Genomic DNA, 19446 nt, shown 5'->3' with positions numbered 1-19446 from the left:
GAATCTTAAGGTTGGTTCATCCTGGCTTCGCTAAGAAAGACTCCCTCCAGTTAGAACTGGACTCGGCCTGTTTCCTCTGTCACTGGTTCTTTTCCTAATTGTAATGGACAGAATTCATCAGTGCAGTCAAGCGGTGAAGGATATCAGGTTTGGAGCTCTTTGAACAGATCCTCATGAAAGATGTTGTGCTGTTGGGGCTGAGGCCGATGAGATCAGACCTAGGTCGTACTTTCATCCCTTGGATTCTTGAGCTGTGGTACCAACCAAACGAATTTGGATGGGCTTCAGTGTCCTGTTCGCTAAACTCAACACAATCTTTACTATGATTTCAAGCAATGGATTGAACAGGTGTGGGTTCCACCAGGTATGGTCACTAGGAATGGTCTGCTCAACTTTGTTTTGCAAAAGAGTTTTGGTAATAGACATTTTGTCAGTCTATGATCAGTCAAAAAAAAAAGATCAGCTCTGATCAAAGCAGACAGGTCAGTGTCAATACTTTAAATCACGCAGTAAATTAAGGCTGTGTATCTGGCGATACAGTAGGTATCACAATACAGGTGCTGTGATACTATTGGCACGATGATATATAGTGATAGAGAAAAAAACAATTTAATTGTAATAAAACTGTCAGTCCAGTAGACACCCAATGCTGTTACATACTTAACATCAGGTGACTACATTTGGAACACTAGAGAAGAAATAATAAATAAACCAAAGTCATGAATATTTGCATGTTCATTGTTAAAAACAAAACCAATAAAGTACTGTGGAATATCAATGGTATTGTGAAACGAAATATTGCTACATTTCATGTTAGCTTAATGTTCAGCTCACGAGATGGTTCAGGCTACTGCAACTGACGTGATGTGATCTTTATTTCTGTCATCATATTTCAGCTCGTCTTAAAAATTGAGCTAACTTCTAGTAAATTAGCTTCCGTTTCTTAGCTAGCTTCCTACTTTACTAACTTTCACTTCACTCACTTTCAACTTGGTTCAGTTTAATATATTCTTAAGAAAATCTGAAGCTTTTACTGACTTTCAGCTGTTATTACATATTCAGTTTTAATAATAATAAACTTTATCTTAGCTAACAACAGGGGGAAAAGTGAACAGTGTTTCCCACATGCAGCCTTCAGTCCATGTCTTCTGGTCTTTCCTACCAGATAGTTTATAGGCCCAGGCCACAGGGTCATTTCTGTCACTCGGTGTGTGATAAATTCATCATTTAATGAGAACACGGTCTCATGAATAAATATGAATCCCTCTGCCGTGTAGCTGAGCCAGCTCTGCTCAGATCATATGTCTACTAAAAGACTACATTAACCTTCTGGACGACATTTTCCATCTGCTGGGAAAACATTTCACCTACATTTGATTTATGCGGAATGAGTTTTGACCAAGAATTTCTAGATAAAAACAAAACTTTTTGTTTCCAGTTCTCCTTACTTTTCTAATGTCAGCTCTTTGACATTATTATTATTATCTTGGCTTGACTTAATATTCATCTCTGTGCTAACAGAACAAATAGTAATAGAGTAATACATTTTCATAGATCATGTAACCAAACAATAACCAAGGATTAAAGTTGTGAGGTTTAAGTTATTACTGAGTGATTTATATTTGCAGTGTAGTCACAGGTCTGGAGGCCACACATTCATCCTTATGACACAACAGGGAAATTCTATTATTTATTACCAGAGACCACCACACACACATATACACACACACACACACGCACACACACACACACACACTCCTCTTTTGTTACACTTGGTTTCAGTAAGAGAAGAGATAAAAATAAAAAAGAAATAAATCTTCCGTCCCTCATCACCTCTGTGTGCCTCTCACCTTTAGTCTGTTGTGTCACTGATCACAGCTGTGATCAATGTGGTTCTGTCTGAAAACGACACCACACTTCATTCATCTTTTACTCCACACGTCTCTGGAGTCTGTGTTGATTTAAACGCTGCAGTGATGTAACGTTTCCTGCCTGGGTCATGGAAACACAGCTAACGTTTGTACAGGAGGACAAGAATTAAAAAAGCTTCAAATTAGCCAAAAGATAACTAAAGGTTAGCCCCAAAAATCCTAACGATAGATGTAAATAAGTTGTGAAGTTTTAAACATTAAAATACATGTTGTTACTGCACATACATGAATAATTATGACAGTAATATGTGCTGAATGTGGAGACAATAAATAATGATAAAATACACAAAAGTTAGCTCAAATGGCTAACCGTTAGCCATAACCGTAGACATAGTCTAAACACAGTTGACCTCTGTTAACCTAATAATATCTAACTTTAACCAAAATGGTTTCAAATGTCTCGGTCTTTACTGATGTGTTAATCTTCAAAGTAACCAGAGACTCAGTGAAAGTCAGAGGTGAAGATCGTTAATAGTCAGACTCAATGAAAAGCAGAGTTCTCCCAGCTCGCAAAATGGGTTTAAATACAAATCAGTCCCAGAACTGTTTTATTAGCCTTTTTCCCCTGACCTCAAATAGGAAGAACAGCAGGAACCTGTAGGAACCTGTAGACCAGTCAACGCCTCCACAGATCCTATTAACATGCTGCTTCCAGTCCCTGTGGTCAGTGAGTTGGGTTCCAGCTGGTTCCTGCTGGTTCCTGCAGTAGCAGATAACTGAGACATCACTTAACCACAGAGCAGGAGCTAATCAGTGACAAGCTGCTGCTGCTGCTGCCACCGCTGCAGCTGCACTGAGCGCAGCGCTAATCAAAAGCCGTTTCCATACACAGACTGGGAGCTGGAATGTTGAACTTAAATGTCTTATTCATTAGTGAGATGAAAACCGCTGCATCCCTGACGCTGCCAGTGAGGTTCCGTTTTCATCCGGCTCTGTTTATTTCCTTCTCAACAGTGTAACTAAAAAAAACATAGAAACATGGCCCCTTCGTATTTACCTCTGTGATCAGGTCAAAGTAGCCACAAATGTTAATGTCCTTCATAATCAATATGGTTCCTAAAATAATTCATGCCGGATATCGGCAACGGAATCTCAGCTCGGTTTGGCCCCAGAATTAAATATTGCCCCACAATGCACCGGCTGCTGGTGTTTGTCTGAAAAGCAAACAAAGAAGATGCTAAGAGAAGTCCAAGTATCCCTTTAAATCAGAACACGACTCTGGTCAGTGTAAACATCCTGTGTGAGCTGGAATCACTGCCTTCTAGAAGACAAATCAGGCTCTGTGTCAACAGTGGAGATGTTGGAGATCTTGAAGTCTCCACTTGTTAAACGTACTGACATATTATGTCTGGATGGAATTCTGTGAGAAAGTCGAGTTAATTTTTGCTCCGCAAAAGAATTGATCCCACAGCCGTAGGACATGGGCCGTGTGACTGTGATGACAAAGACCTGAAGCCTCAGAATTCTCCTGAAAGATGCTTGATACTTTATGGGGATAAGGATTATGTTAAAAAGAGGCGGAGGGAGAGCACCATTAGGAGACTGACTGTGGGCAGACAGAGTTGACCATCCAAAATATATGGCCGAAGTCTGTGGACCAAACAGATTTATTCCTAGTTGAACTTTCTAGGAACAAGGACGTAAGAAAAAGTCGTCTGCTTTTTGTTTTGGCCTCATCTTCCAATAAGTGGAACATCACTCTGTACTCAACAACAACCCTGACATTAAAAACAGCTGACATTCACCACAAAGAGTCTAATCAGGGTTGATGAGTATCAGCGTGACATTCAAACAGAAGTAGTGAGTATTAGGTTCCACTCTCCACATGGTCCAGTGTGGGATTTATGACCAGGATGTTTGCTCGGATGTGGCTGTGTTCGCTGGGATTAGACCTTGGCAGCTAATCTCTTTCCACGCTCATTTTTCCCTCGTACTCTCTCTCCCTGTCTCAGATCCGGGTCTACATCAACTCCATCGGGACCAGGGTGGAGTCTCACCGCCTGGACCTCATTGCCCTGCGCTTCATTTCCGTCAACCCCATCATTGACCCGTGGGTCTTCATCCTCCTGTCCCCCAGTGTGTTGCACTTCTGCTGGGCCTCCGTCTGCCAGGCTCCGCTCCTGTCCTCTAGACATTCTATATTCAAGTCGTCCATGGGCAGAGACGAGACTAACACCATCCAACTGTCTCGCTCAAAGTTGGACTACAGACAAAACAACCAGAGTTCTGAAGTTCTATGACCCTGACAGAACTTTGTATGTTTTTTGTTGTCTATATACAGTATATATATATTTTTATATATATATATATATATATATATATATATATATAAATATTTATTTATTGGACACATGAATGGACATATTGTTCTCAACATGAAGTGAAGAGTCCAGGGAGGGGCCAGATATCAGGTCCTCAGGGCAAAGGTTCTAATTTGATCATTTTATCACAGGGTGTTTCCAGGTTTACAGTCTTATTCTGTGGACTTGATAAGAACTTATCAGGTTTTCCAGGTCAAGGACACATCAGTACAAAGAAGTTAAACAAGTATCAAAAACTAAGAACGTAATCACATGAACTACACTGAGAAACACGTGTGTACATTCCCACGGCAGGACATAGTACAAGCAACGAAAAAGAACTAGTACGAGGGACTATGTTTGTTCCACTGCAGATACAAAAGACCATTCCAGAAGGTACGTCCACTTTGATCACTGGAACTAGTCCTAGGTACTGTGTGTTCCCCTGCAGGTAGTAGTACAAGGAGCTACAAATACAAACTGGAACTTCAGTATCTGCATGACAAAACAAAAAGTATTACCAAAAAAGACAAAAATGACTATTTTTGCGGTACTAGGAACCTTTGTGAGTACCAAGAACTATGTAGATTTTCATTGCAAGTATTTATATCTAGAACCAGGTACAGTGCTTGGCACTGCAGTATGTTTATGGAAACATTTAGAAGGAATGCAAAATAGTACCGGAACTACATCTCATTGCAGGTTAAGAACCTAAAACTAGCAACAGTAGAGATATTTCCACCAAGGCGACCAGTTAGAGAAAACCATGTACCCGTGCTTAGTACTAGTGACATGTTTTTATCATCTTCCCAACCAGACTTTTAATTGGTGGAAACACTAGTTCATGCAGGTGGGTTGTCATACAGAGAGTTCCTGGTACTTTTCCTCAGTGCAAATCTCCATGTTGTTTGTGCTGTTCTGCCTGTATTCTAGGCCAAACTGCATCAGCTTTATTTGTCCGTCCTTATACCAGATGGAGACTGCAGTTAAAGGTTTGACTTGAAAACATTCCCTTTTCTGTTTATTGTACATGTTAAATGATGGCAGAAACATTTCTTTATGTAAACAAGTTGCAAATGAATAAATGTTGGACAGATGTAATCAGATGATGGTGCTTTGTAAAAAAAAAAAAAAAAAAGACTCAGTTCCAAAATAACATTTGTGGACAAATCATATTAGATCAATCTGAGTCTGTGGCATTCAGGGAGACACATGATGTTTAATGTGTTTTCCCTAAATAAAGATACTAGGATGAAACTGCTCTCTGGAGGTTTTAATAAACACAAGCTGTCTGACCAGACCAATGCATCCAATAGACAACGAGAAAACGTTTGTTCTCCGGAAAAAAATCCTAATTCTAATCTGACTGTTTCTGTGTCAATCTGTAACAGGGTGTTCACTGACACCAAACAAATACATGATTTAATACTATAAAGAAATATAGAAACTCCCCATGACACCGTGAGTATGAAGCAACATGAGACCTGTGGTTTTGGTCTATGGTACATGAGGGAGGCTCTCTGGTGGAAAAACATGGAACCCAGACCTTCATGAGGGAGGGGTCATTTCAGATGACCCTGAATGATTTTTGCCATGATTAACAACTTTAGTTCAATTAATTTCACAGATTTTATGAGGGCTTTTAAAATGTTATTTTTACAAAGATAAACCTCCTACGCAATCCCATCCATTCTTCTTCTCCTCAGGGATTGGGGTTTAAAGATGAACGATTCTACCTTTAATGGCCTGTTTGTGCAGAGATCTCCAAACCATCTCTACCTCTCTTTAAGTCTTTAAGGGGGGCTGCAGGGTACACCCTGGACCGGTCACCAGTCCATCATAGGGTCACTAAAAGGGACAAACGACGAACGTTTGTCCCTTAGAATGAACAATGAACCTAATGCCCAATCTGAGTGAAGGAGGGAACCAAAGTACACAGAAAAAACCCATACCCACAGTGAAAAACAAAAAGACAGTCAGTCAGAGCAGGGTTTCTATGATCACAAACACTAACACGTTATTCTATAGGGTTTGAACTAAGAAATCTTAGCTTGATTTAACTGTGCATTCAGTTGGTTTTATAATGTACCTGGTGAATAAAGGCTGACCTGACTAAGCTGCCTGCCACTCCATTTCTATTGAGTGTTGGTAAAAGAGCTTGTTAGTCATTGTCTTGTTTGTCTTGCCAGTCAGTATGTTTTTATCACAGGGTCCTGGCATGAAACCTGAGAACCTGAACCGTTCACAGTGTCAATAGATACAGGAACTATTAAGGAACTATTAGGAGCTACTGTTTGATTTACTCATAATTCTTAGAAAAGAAAATACAAATGGCAGAAAACAAACCCCCCTGTACTTCACGTTGGTCTGTCAGTGACTGAGACACTTTATTTGAGGAATATTAAAGTCATTGTCTGATTCTTTCCATCATGTGACGTCAGATCTGGACAGACAGGACAGTCAAACACAGGCCGTGTTTTCCAGTTACACCTTTGTCCTCTTTGTCATTTTCTGTTAACAAATCATAAAGTAGCAGAAAACAGACTTTAGTTTTGTGTTTCTCCAGGGTAACTGGGGAGTGCAGATGTGAATTTGCATCGTGTGCAACATATATACAATATATTTAGATCCTTACGTCTTACATTCCTCAGGTGTTGTTTCCTGAGGAACAACTCATTGGTGGTGAGTTTGTGTTTGTTTGTGTGATGATGTCATCCATTGTACAACCAAACTTTATTGCAAACTAATTATAACTTGAGTGAGTTTTACAAGCTAGTGTAAATAAACATCTCATCCTCCAAATATCCTGCTCTGACCTATTTGTGTGTGTTACATACACACTCACACACACACACACATGCACAGAATGTGGATGGTTTCCAGATGTAGCATTAACAGCTTCAGTTTCACTCTAAACCACGTGTTTTTAGTCATTTCCTCCTTCATGCCGTGTTTTTCCCACTGCAGCCAGTAACTGTTGCTGTAACTTCACATGTTACACCAGCCCAGGGTTACATGGTTGTTGTTCATTGATAATCATAAATATAATTTCCACAACTGATTTCCTGATCACATTTTTCATGCCTATCATTTTGATGGCAGCATCCAGAAATGTTTTACAAAAAAGAGATACAGTACCAAGAACTGTAGCGATGGCAAAACTATGTGGTTCCCTCCTTTAGGAACATGCACACAAAAACCACACCAACACACACTCAAAGAACTAACAGCCAATCATGTAAAACATCAGATGATTGGACAACCACAGTTCCTGTTCAGCTCTTGTACAAATATTGAGAAAGTTCTGCGTGCTCCTGCAATATGAAGAATAAAGAGGTACTACACTGAGTGTACCTTAGTGTATAAGTGAAAACAAGTTCCATAAAGTAGATACAGGTGGGTATTTTCAATGGTGTCTTTGCAGTTACACCAGAACCACTTCCTGTGTTGTTGATGCGTTTCTCAGATGACTCACATATTGTTGTGTCATCAAACAAAAACACTACCTTGGATTTTTACTATTGTTAACTACTGAGAGTACTGCCCAGTTTTTTTTACTCCATTTATGGCAAATATACAGCCATTTTGACTGAAAATAACATTTTACAGTGAACAGAACCATGTCTTTGTGAGAGGGAATCAAACCTGCATCTTCATCACTGAATCACTGTTTGACAAGAATGTAATTTCACTCACTAATTACTGATAATTCCCTCCTGTGAATCATGCGTGTCCGCTGATAAACCATTAGATCCAGACGTCAGGAAGATTATCAGCACTAACTGAGTTTATTCTTCGCTAATTATTAATTAACCCTGGCTCTGTTAATCCCATCGTTTCCTCTCCTGTGGTTCTGAACTGAGGTCACAGGAAGGGAGGAAGTGACATATTTCGGTTTGACAGCACATTCATTCTACATGTTGTTAATGACATCATGGCGTAATGAGACCGTGGGATGTGGTGGATTTTTACTGCAACACCATTTTTACTTCTCAGAAATCAAATATTTGCTGCTGATAAGACAAACAGAGGAGTTTCCTGCATCAGACCTCAAGTCAGACGTGTGGTGATTCTGTTCTGCCTGGTATCGTGAGAGGCTGATCAGCCAATGTCTGTGCTTAGAGGCCAGAGGAGAGAACTGTTCAACAGGTTTTCAGCAGGTCACAGAGAGAGAGGGAGACAAAAAGATGAGTCTGAACACAGACATAAGGGTCTAACACTGTCAGAGAAAAAAAAACACGTCTTTTCTTCAACTCAATTTCAACTGAGTAAAATCCCAATATTATTATCACAATTTTTTTAAAAAAACACTTTGCACCAATCCTATAACCATTTCCAAGTTTGTCTACTAGAAAGAAGAATCAGACTATTTCCTGCTCTCAGGATAGAATTAAAATATCTCATACTATCCTGTTTTTAAGTTTTTGGTATTTATAGTAAGATCTATATCTGAGTTACCATGTTGGTTAGTTCTAAAGAAATTACATTTTACAAGAAGATGATACATTTTGGACTGTTGCCGACAAGCATAATACCAAAAAATAAAAACCTGATTCAAAGCAGAATTCTATCTTTAAAAAATAAACACTTTCAACTCCCCGGTCACTTTACAGCTTTTATAAAATGAGCAGAATCATGCCTGAGGGCCTGTGATCACATTCAGATATTTTGGAAATCCTCAGAGCACAGAAAGGAGGCTAAAGACTGGAGTCAAACATATTGGACATTAGACGTCCCCCCGCCTCCATCCAAATCCAAAGAGCGGAGGACTTAAAGTGAGCGTCCCCAGATCAAAAGCTAAAGCCGCAAAAGGTAAACTGAGGGGAAAACAAGACATGGAAATAAAATGATGGCTAATGGAGGAGGGGCTTTGTTCATGTTCACAGTTAAAAGTCCAGAGAGAAAAATTCCTGGAAGATCCATCAGCAACTAAAAATAAGTATAATACAGAAAATGACTCTCTCTTGTTTTCCAGAAATTCACACGACCACAGCATAGCAGCTAGGTGTATGGATTTGTGTGTGTGAGATTGTCTGTGACTTGTGTCAGTTGCTGGTCTGTGAAACAGGGAATACTAATTCTAAGTCCAGTCTCTTAAATATTAATTCTGCTTTAAACAAAAAGGAAATAAAAAAAGTTGGAATTTGTATTAAAGTACATACTCTCAATCTGTGACGGCTCTCAATCTCTGTTTTCTAAAATGGGCTGTCAATAAAACGTTTGTCCAGTCAAGCTTTGCTTCAGTTCTAATGAATTATTGTTGTAGCCATATTTATCTAATCAGCATCTGTTCTCAGCTGTGAAAAATGCCCGTCAGTTTACAGATCGTCCAAGAACAGCTGATTCTGAAGAGAAAAAAGCCTTGTGTGTCCAGTACATACATATATATGTATAGTTGCTTGTACTTTTAGTAAATGAAACTGTTTCTAATTGATTACCTACCAGACTACCTGTCTGTGTCACGACGCCACATCACGAAGCATCATTTTGCAGAAAACTCTGGTCTTTACGATCTTTAGAGTCACATCTTAACAACAAACACTGACTGCAGTTCTGGAACTGCCTGCGTTCCACGTTTGTTCCGTATAGAAACAACAAAGTCTGGCTTCAAGAGACAAATCCAACATCTGTTTTTCATTTCACAACATTACACATTTTTGATTCATACATCAACCAAGAGAATGTGAATAAATAAATGTGGCTGGAAGTGGAGACCAAATATGTGATGCTGCTATTTTGGGAGATTTAACAGGAACCCTGGGACCACAATGTTTCATCCCTGATCAGAAGTCTTGATTCCTGCCTGAGTGAAATGCCCAGTAGGAAATTTAAAGGGAACGTCTTTGCTATCTGTCCATGAATCATCGGAAAGCTTCCTCTATACACCACAGTGTGACATCCACACAACTGTCATGTTCTCACAAGCACACACACACACACACACACTGACTGACTGACTGTCTGACTGACTGACAGTTAGCAGCAGGATTTCCCCTCTGCTCACAGAGTAAACATTGCTTCACTTACGAATGTCCACACTGACACACTGTGGTGACAAACTCTCTGTGGACACTTGTTGTGGAAAGATCAGAGACGGAACACAGTTCAACCAGCTGTGAGAAAATCCACTGGAACCAGATCTGATCACCACAGATTCCACAGATGAACTCTGATTGACAGAAATGTCATTAGTTCAACAGAATGTGGTGACACAGCATCACATTCTGTTTATGCTTTTTTTTTTTTTTTAACACACGTTAACTGAGCTAACCTCCCGTCAGATAACCATTGTTCTAAGATACAGCTGAGCAACAAACAAAAAAAAATGGCTAAAATCTGGCCAAAGAAAAATGTGAAAAACTCTTCCAGTAATCTCATTGTAATCTCCAATGTAAACTTAAAACTAGTCAAAGCTGTGTTTAAACATCAGATCAAACTTATATGAATACAGAACATTTCTAAAAGTGTGAAATATCGTCAAAAGAGTAAGACAAAGGTTTTATAAACTGCCTGATAGGAGTGGAAATGAGAAATCTGAATTTTAAAAGTTCCACTAATATCTATTGACCTTTAAATGACGTTAAAAACCTAACCTTTGTGCTGTCTGGAGATGTAAATGTTCTGACTGTCTGATGTGGTTGGTACTCAGAGCAGCCGGAGGAACATATTGACATCAGTCAGAAACCACACACCATCAGCACACACACACACACACACACACACACACAGAGAGAGAGAGAGAGATGTGTGTACATACATGTTAATGTTGCACAGCTTCACTGATATGATAAGGTGGATGATGAGGCTGGGTGAAGAGCGTGTGATTTACACAAGTAAGTCAATATTTATGCTGCCAGACATTTTATCAGATGAGCGGGATCCAAATGTCTTCTCTGTCTCCACTTTCTGATAACTGGGATGTTGACCATGACATACATGTGATCTGAGAGCAGGACTTTGAAAAAGGAGTCAACTAACATATCAAAAAGCACGTCTGTGTTTAAACAAGTAGGGTCTGGTGCTAGACATTGTTTGTTGATATATTATTGTTATATATTAAAAGTTAGCCAAGATGGCTAACCTTTTCCTAAATTGTACTTATTAACAAGAGGAAAATAGGTCAAATAACTATGTCTACCCAGAGACCAGGCTTACTGAGAAACAACAACAAAATGTCAGTCAGTCTGAATCGAGTGCTTTCCAAATGACTGCAGAAATTACTATGACTTGGCAGCGATGTTAAAAAAATAGCTTCTTTAGCACAATGCTAAAGAACAAGAAAATGAACACAAACAATATTGGTACATATTGGTTTACAATATAGTTACAGTCTCAACATCTGGAAAAAAAGAAACAGGAGAATGTGATTTTTCTGAGGTGCTGTAGACAGGACCAGGACTGTTTCAGCCTCCAGTGATGAACTAAATGCCTCATACAGGTTAAGGAGGTTCTTTATTTTTACACATTCACAAAGGTGGGCTGTATCTTCATGGACATGATATAACTGTTGAAGGACTGTCGTGAACCAGAGCTGCTCTTCATTTATTCAAACTTTTCACACAGAAGTGAAAAGCCATATTTTCCATCCTACTGCATAACCACAAGCCTAAATCTCACAAACACATTTCACCCACACTCTCCTGATTAATCAGAACATTGGTGACAAAAACTAAGATCCTAAGATAACACAACAAACTGCGAGGTGTCTAACGTGTCACAGTTCTGGTGGGACTAGTTCAGATCAGGGAAGAGTTTCACTTCTTGAGACGCCGTGACTCGTTTTCCATGAAGACCATACAAACAAACTCTTTACTGCTCTCCTACTCTCTGACTGACCCAGTAATCCCTCAGTGATCGTAGGTTCAAGAGCAGAGACTGAAACCAAACCCAGCAGAATGAACACTGGCAGTGACAGTGATAGTAGAACAGAGTTTTAGGTGGATGAACGTGAACATTCCTGCACCCATGGGTGTGTTTTCACTGTCAGCCAACAAGGAGTCCTGTCCAAACATGTCAGGAAGAAACTGGTTTGTGCGTAATCCAGGCATAGACACAAACATGACACAGCATCAAGGTTCATCCACCTCTGTCTCCATGCAGGAAGTTGAAACTCTACTACTACGTTCTAGTCCCATCATCACTCAGACCATAACAACGTTTTGGTTTTTGTTGTTTGTTTGTTTTTTTCCTTTACAAATTCGTGAAACAAACACATTATGTTCAGTTTGGTACAAATTGTTATGTTGAATAAATCTCAATCATTTTAATGTCAATAAATTTAATTTTCAATCTAACTAGGGAAGAAGAAAAGAAGAAGAAGAAAAAAAATCTTTAATTTTCAATCTAACTAGGGAAGAAAAGGAGAAGAAGAAAAAAAATTACTGATTGTGATGTTTGTGTTGTTGTATTGTTTCCCCTCGACATGTTGTTATAGGAATGTGCTTTAGGACAAAGAGGTTTTCTGATGGCAGTGGTGGTGGAGACGGTTTCCTGTGGATCAATAATGTGAAGGACAATGAGTCCCAGGAGGATCCACTGTTTAAAACACACAATAATTCTCCTGCTGACCGCAGATAGTTCAATTACAGCACGACAGATTCAAACATCTTCCCAAAGAGCGGCAAGAAATGACTTCCTCCTCCTCCTCCTGCTTCTTCATCTTATAGCGGTTTTCTAATAAAGCAGACAGATACCAGGAGGCCACATGATTGTAGATGCTGTCAAACAAATCAAGCTTCCTGCTCATGAATAAGGAGGTGTAGCCTCTCAGACGTACACCAGCCAAAGGATTTAGAGCCAGGAGCTGCAGTTTTTATTGAGACAGTAAATGATGAATGAGTCTCAGTTTATCATGAACACATGTGACATCGGGCCTGCTGCTGTTTTTGGTCTGAAACTGTGTCTTTTGGAGCAGTTTGTCCAAAATCAGGCAGAGAATCACAAACATTCATTTTCACAGTAACTCTTCTTTTTTCCATCTTGTTACAAACTCAGTCTGATGATTTTGGTGATGTTTGTCGGAAAGCAGAAAAGATGAAACTGATGAGGTGAGCTGGATAACAAGACACACTGCACAAAATTGGCTAGAGGAAACTAGATAGACAGAGTATTGATAAAGACGTAAAAACGTCACAAAATCTAATTGAGTCATTTATCTTCTACCTATTTGTCCTTTTTAGTGTCTCAGGATGTTGATCCAACTACACCGTAGCTACAGACAATTAATGTATCCATATTTCAGCAAAACTTAAACAAATGTTCGATCGTGTCTCAGTCATTTCTAAGGCAGCTTCCAGTTTATTTCCCAATAGACCAATGTGCCAAAGGACATCAGGACATCAGGTCCAAAATTTACCGCCCAATTTACAGGCATTAAAAGGCACCTGAAAAAAACATGTTTCAAAGGGGAAAGACTTCAGGTTCATCTTTCCCACCTCCACTGGTAAATGTTCAACTACATTCCCAGACAGATGCTGTTGAAGGTGTAAACACTTTAGGATGATATCAAAGACTTCACCATCATTTTAACTTTCCCAGCACTAAACTGCTTCCATTTATCTTGGTTTACTCCCTGCCTTTCAATCACCTCACCCTCCATAAATCCACCTTCTTCTGTTTTCTATTCTTTCTGAACCTCCATCTTCCATAAAAACTGACACTTCCTCCTGCTTATCTGCTGCGTGTCTCCTCCCTCAGGACTTTACAGCCACATTTCAGATGATTTAACAGGAAAATCCACCCTCACTGTTCACTCAATTCTCCTGACACGTCATAAGAGCTTCAGCCCAGTGGAAGATTTGAGTCAATTCTTTGACTAAAAAAAGCAGTTGTTTTTTTTTTTTCACAATTACAACAGTAGAAAAAAATTAGATCGTGTGATTGATTTCTGCAAATTTACATACGAAACAATCACATTTATTTAACACCTCAACAGACACCCTGACCAAAATTTAAGAACGGTTATGAATTTTATATTATAGTTTTGTTTGTCATAAAAGTGGGGAAATACATCTGCAGAAACCTGAAATGTAGGTCAAGGAACCCATTTGTTGTTGTGCACATATATTGCAACACAGTTGCATTAGAACAGTGGTTCTCAAACTGTGGTCCGCGTACCACCAGTGGTAGATGAGCGCTCTCTAGTGGTACACGGGGAAAATTCATATTTTCACATTAACAGTTTCAGTTGAATACATCTGAAAATACCATACATAATTAATACAACATTTAGAAAAAGTGTGTAGTTACAAGATTATGAAATAGGATGTCTGGTCTTGCAATGCAAGTCTGTTGCTCACGTAAGCACAGGCAGCACGGAAACATGGGATCACTTATAAGTTGAACGTGGAACGAGCAGGAGAATTCTAATGTTGGTCATTTCAGCAAGACTGAAATAAAAACTAGACTTATTATTTCACCAGAAAGTCCATCAGTCAACCTGTCAGCTAACCTTCAGCTTTGTATTTGAATTAATTTTGCAAATTGTAATTTAAAGCAATTCTAATAAGAGTTAAAAATAAGTTCTTTTTTCCCCATTAGCATTCTTTCTAGTATTTCTTAGTAACAAGTTTTTCATGCCTGTTAAAACGACGCTTAAACTTGGTTGTTTTTTTCTCTTAACCAAACGCAGTTGTTTTTGGCCAACATTTAGCAATTCCAGCTACTTAACTCTTCAATCACCTTAAGCTAATCTTGAAGTAACCTTTAGCATCCAAACTGAGATTATTTGACTAAAGCTTAAATGTTTTGTAAAAATAACTTTATTATTGTAGTAATTTGTCAAAAGGCAATTTTATGTGTTTGTCAAACAATAATTAAGAATGTCAAGAGTGTAAAGTCATAAAATAAACTGTGTTATTAAGTCTAGTGTTTACTTGACCGAGACGAGTGCACATGCCAGTGCACTCTCAGAGCTGTTAGATCTGACAACCTGAATGAATATTTTAGGTTTATTTAAGGTTACGTTTCCACTTGTTGCATCTTTTCATCCATTATTGTACACCTTCACAGCAGTTATTAACACGTCTCAGCCTGTTACTAAAATGTCTTTTTACATAATGATTTCCTGGAATGAAAACTATTTTCTTTCTCTCCCTAATTTTGTTTGCATGTAACAAGATAATTATGAGCTTTGCTAAATTGTTGGATGCATCTGTCAACGCTTGTTGTTGTTTTTAATGGTTCCTGGCTAATGGTTCTTTACAGTCACACTTATGTAATGTAACATTATATTAAACCCCTGGACATCTAAAGGACAAGGTTGTCTTTGTTTTGTTCTTTCTGTTTTTAACTACTGGCCAAATGTTTGAGGTATATGCAACGAGGTAGCTTTATTTGTCACTGTAAATGTTGCTACACAGAAAGCTAAACTGGTCTTCCATTTAAGTCAAAAACAGTCAAATAAATAAACAAAACATTCCCATCACATTCAACTGAACAATTAACCTACTCCTGCATATTTCTAGAACGTAGGTGGAGCCTGTACCTCAAGAAAACCTCTGTAGAATATCTGAATCTCACACAGAACGAGGTGTGAACCTGTGATTGATGATTTTGCTCTAACGCCACTCGTCTAATCCTCTCTAGAATTCAGTATCTCTTTGATATACAGTCCATGTCATTTAGCATGACATTATCAGTACAACGAGAACATCCACAAAGAAAACAAGCACATTCCGAACCCCCGCTGCCTCCTAGATCCAGAGATCAAATATATGTTCATATATTCATGGGAAACATTCAGATATTAGTGTTCATATGTTGGCGTACTACAGGCCTCAGGCTGGCTGAAGAAGTTCTCGATGATCCAGCAGTGTGTTAAAAAAAAAAAAAAAAAATCGGGAAAATAGTGACACGACATTGTTGTTTTTGTGTTAAACCAAAATGCTAACATCGTCTTTCCAGCGGTGCACAGACCAGGACTCAACATCGTTGTTGCTCTCGTGTCCTTGAAGGAGGTTCTTATTCCATGGTTCAACGCAAACACACTGCTTCTCATGTTTACTACGTCCTCTGCTGCAGAGGAGCAGTGACTACAATGACACCATCCATCACGCTGACAGAGGAGCAGATCAAGGCCAGATCAAGGCCAGATCAATCGATCACAATTTGGTCAGCTTTAGCTTTGACATTTGGTTTAATTTTTTTTTTTTTAAGTATAAACTTTGTTAGCGTTATTTCAGGAATATCAATCTATTAAAATATTTAATTTAGAGTGACTGCAGAATTGTTCACGTTAAACAAATAATTGCAATTAATTTAACTTTAAAAAGGAAATAAATACTTTTTAGGTCCATAACAAGGACAAATAAGGTCTAGACCAGTGGTTCTCAAACTGCGGTACGTGTACCACTGGTGGTATGCGAGTGCTCTCTAGTGGTAAGCAGGGAAAATTCACATTTTCACATTTACATTTTCAATTGAATAAATCTGAAACATACCGTGCACAATTAATACAACATTTAAACATAACCATTTCTAAACATCTCTCCTGTGGTGGAAGCTAACAGTGAAGGCCTACGCTGCTATACTCTGATGTTGGTCATCATGGTGGTACTCAGAGAGATCAATGTTTTCTCAGGTGGTACACAGTAAAAAAAGTTGGAGAACCACAGGTCTAGACTATTCTCAAGAATAATCTCAGATGTGTTACATGATTACAAATACTGTAGTGGTTTGAGGTTTAGGTGAAGAATTCCCCATTAAAACTGTGTTGTTTATCAGAAATTGTTGAAATACAAATTTCCTCTGTATTCTTCCACCACAGCAACAGCAAAATGCAAAACACATAACTAGGCAAACTGGCTGAGATCTTGGCCAGGAAGTGTATTTCCAGCAGTAGTATTACTATTACAGGACCAGAGTAAAATTTAAAAAATGTGCTTCTCTTAATCATGTGTAGAAATAACAGTAGCAGTGAATGCTATTTGTCTAAGTCCTGAAGGGAACTCCAGACAGATTAATAACGTTCTACCTATCAATTTATTAATTTATTGTAAACTACTGGGTTTAAAGCTAGTTGTGTCTGTTTACCTCTGTTTGTGGCCTGCCTTAAGCTGTACTTGCTCTTCTGACCAGAAGACGTGTCTTCAGGCTACCCTCTGCGCTGCTGACTTCTCTAACTTTTCCTTGTGTTTCACTGCGTGTAAATGAAAAGAAAGAGATTAAATGGATGTAGAAAAGTTATTGCATCTACTTTGATTTATGAATTTACCTGAATATAGAAAGGTTTGTACTCTTGTGACCTCACACCCCTACACTTCAGGTAATTCCAAACATAGTACAGTTGAAGGATTATGCATGTGTCAGAATGATGACAGGAGAAAAACCGTTAATAAAGCTTCAGGATCAGCTTGTGTCTGTGGCTGCAAGATTCAGCAGGGAAGGCAAAACAAAGGAGATGGTAAAACTCTGACGTCATCCAACACAATAATGTATACACACACACACACGCAAACGCATGTGCGCACTTTCATCAAAAACATAACATCAGGACGTTCCTGAGGAACAGAGCTGGAGGAGGATGTTTAGCAGCTCCTCTACGAGGAGGCACAAAGAGGAGGATGTTTTCTCTGCTGGAGGTCTCGGGCCTCAGTGAGGAGGTTCATAGCAGAGCTACTGAGTGACCTTCACACCACCAGATAACACACCACGATGAGTGTGTATGTGTTCCAAACAGTATGCACATGTTAAGATGTAGAAGAATATGCAGAACTTTCTGATCTTCGACAACTTTACAGATAGTCCTTATCTTAAGCCCAAAAGCTTAAATCTGAATCCACGTCCAAGTCTTTGATCACTGCTGTCCTAGGAACTTATAAAGTCAAAGTCCACAGGTTTTAGGAACTAATGTAAAAAAGTCTGTGGTTGTTCAGTCCTAGTGAGTCAACAATCTTTTAATCTAAGTTAAATCCTTGTCCCTAACTGTTCACTTGTGATTAGAAGCCCGATCCTCCCGCCATTAGACCACAGACTGTTTGTTTGTTCTTTGAGATAATTACTGTGAACAGGAGCTAAATGTACGTAGTTCATTACCACTTATGAGCAAACAGCATGGAAATTGTTCTAGTGTCTTTACGCGTCTTCTACGATGGACGGACGTTTTTTTTGTCCAACAGAATCTTCAGCTTCATACTGGCCTCTGACTACAATAATGGATACAGGAAGATATCCTCAAAATACATGTGAAACCAAACGCCCTTCTTTTGCTGCTGCTGCTTTTTCTGCTCATGTTTATATACATGGCAGCAGAGAGTGTAATCTGCCAAAGAAGCTCAGAGGAATGATCTCCAGATGCTTCTCCCAAAGCACAAAGAAGAAAATAAAATATTTTTCAGTCTGTCTGGGATTAAAACAGAATTTATGGGATAAAAGAAAAGTCAAATATTAATAAATATAAAATGGCAGAAAGACAGAGAAAAACCAACAAAATCTGTCCTGCAGGAAAACATCAGAACTTGAAGAACTTCCTCATCTGCTGGAAGAAATATGACGTTTGTCAGTTCAAAAAGAAGAAGTTTGAAGATAAAGTTCATTAAACGTGACAGAATTTTTATCTGAGTCAACAAATGTCAACTTTGATTGTGGGAAAGACTTTTCTGTAGATATGCAAACGTTTGCTCTACCTTTAAGCTATATTAGTTGATCAGTTGCTAAAATAGCTTTTAAAATATGTACTTTTCTACCACTCTGGCTTCATCTTTGCTTTCCCATTATGACAGGTTTTCTACAATATCTGAACATGAATAGATTCAAGTTGTCACAACATCAGGCTCAGTGAGGAGCTACTCTCTCTTGCCACAAATCTACTGTAGAAATTGTGGTAGAACCTAAAAAACCTGAAACATCAAGGTAGATAAAGCTCGTTCCTTGGTGTAAACACTGAGACTGTGAGTTCTGTCTGATGTGTGATTACAAAGAAACCAATCTGCATGTTGTTTGGTTTTACTGCTGTGTTAATTATTCTTTCTGGTAGAAGTTCAAACTTACAGTAAACACCATACATGGAATTATCTGCAGTCAGAAAAAAAAACCTCCTACCTTCCAGAAAGAAACAAACCTTAGATCACATTATAGATGAATTCTCTAATCTCGAATCTATAATGAACCAAAGCACAGTGAGGAGCAGCAGCAGCGTCAGCAGCAGTTAAAGCATTTCCTCGTGTCATGAAAGGTCACAAACCTACTGCTGACCTCCACTGCACTTCCTTTGTTTT

The 19446-nt window shown here is 38.8% G+C and overlaps 2 protein-coding genes across 2 annotated transcripts in view; one reads left to right on the top strand and one right to left on the bottom strand.

The window, feature by feature from the left end:
• Nucleotides 1–4211, top strand: part of ptger2a (prostaglandin E receptor 2a (subtype EP2)) — a 9399-nt gene extending 5188 nt beyond the window's left edge. Inside the window, exon 3 of the mRNA XM_008325330.3 lies at nucleotides 3884–4211. Coding sequence (XP_008323552.1) covers nucleotides 3884–4171 — 288 coding nt within the window. The 3' untranslated portion in view covers nucleotides 4172–4211. The remainder of the gene's footprint in view (nucleotides 1–3883) is intronic.
• nid2a (nidogen 2a (osteonidogen)) overlaps nucleotides 1–19446 on the bottom strand; it is a 68292-nt gene that overhangs the window by 40669 nt on the left and 8177 nt on the right. The window lies entirely within an intron of this gene.

Source organism: Cynoglossus semilaevis, chromosome 14 (genome assembly GCF_000523025.1).
Source record: "Cynoglossus semilaevis isolate Cse_v1.0 chromosome 14, Cse_v1.0, whole genome shotgun sequence".
NCBI lineage: Eukaryota > Metazoa > Chordata > Actinopteri > Pleuronectiformes > Cynoglossidae > Cynoglossus > Cynoglossus semilaevis.
Note: the sequence above shows the minus strand (reverse complement) of the source record. Positions and strands in the feature narration are given on the sequence as shown.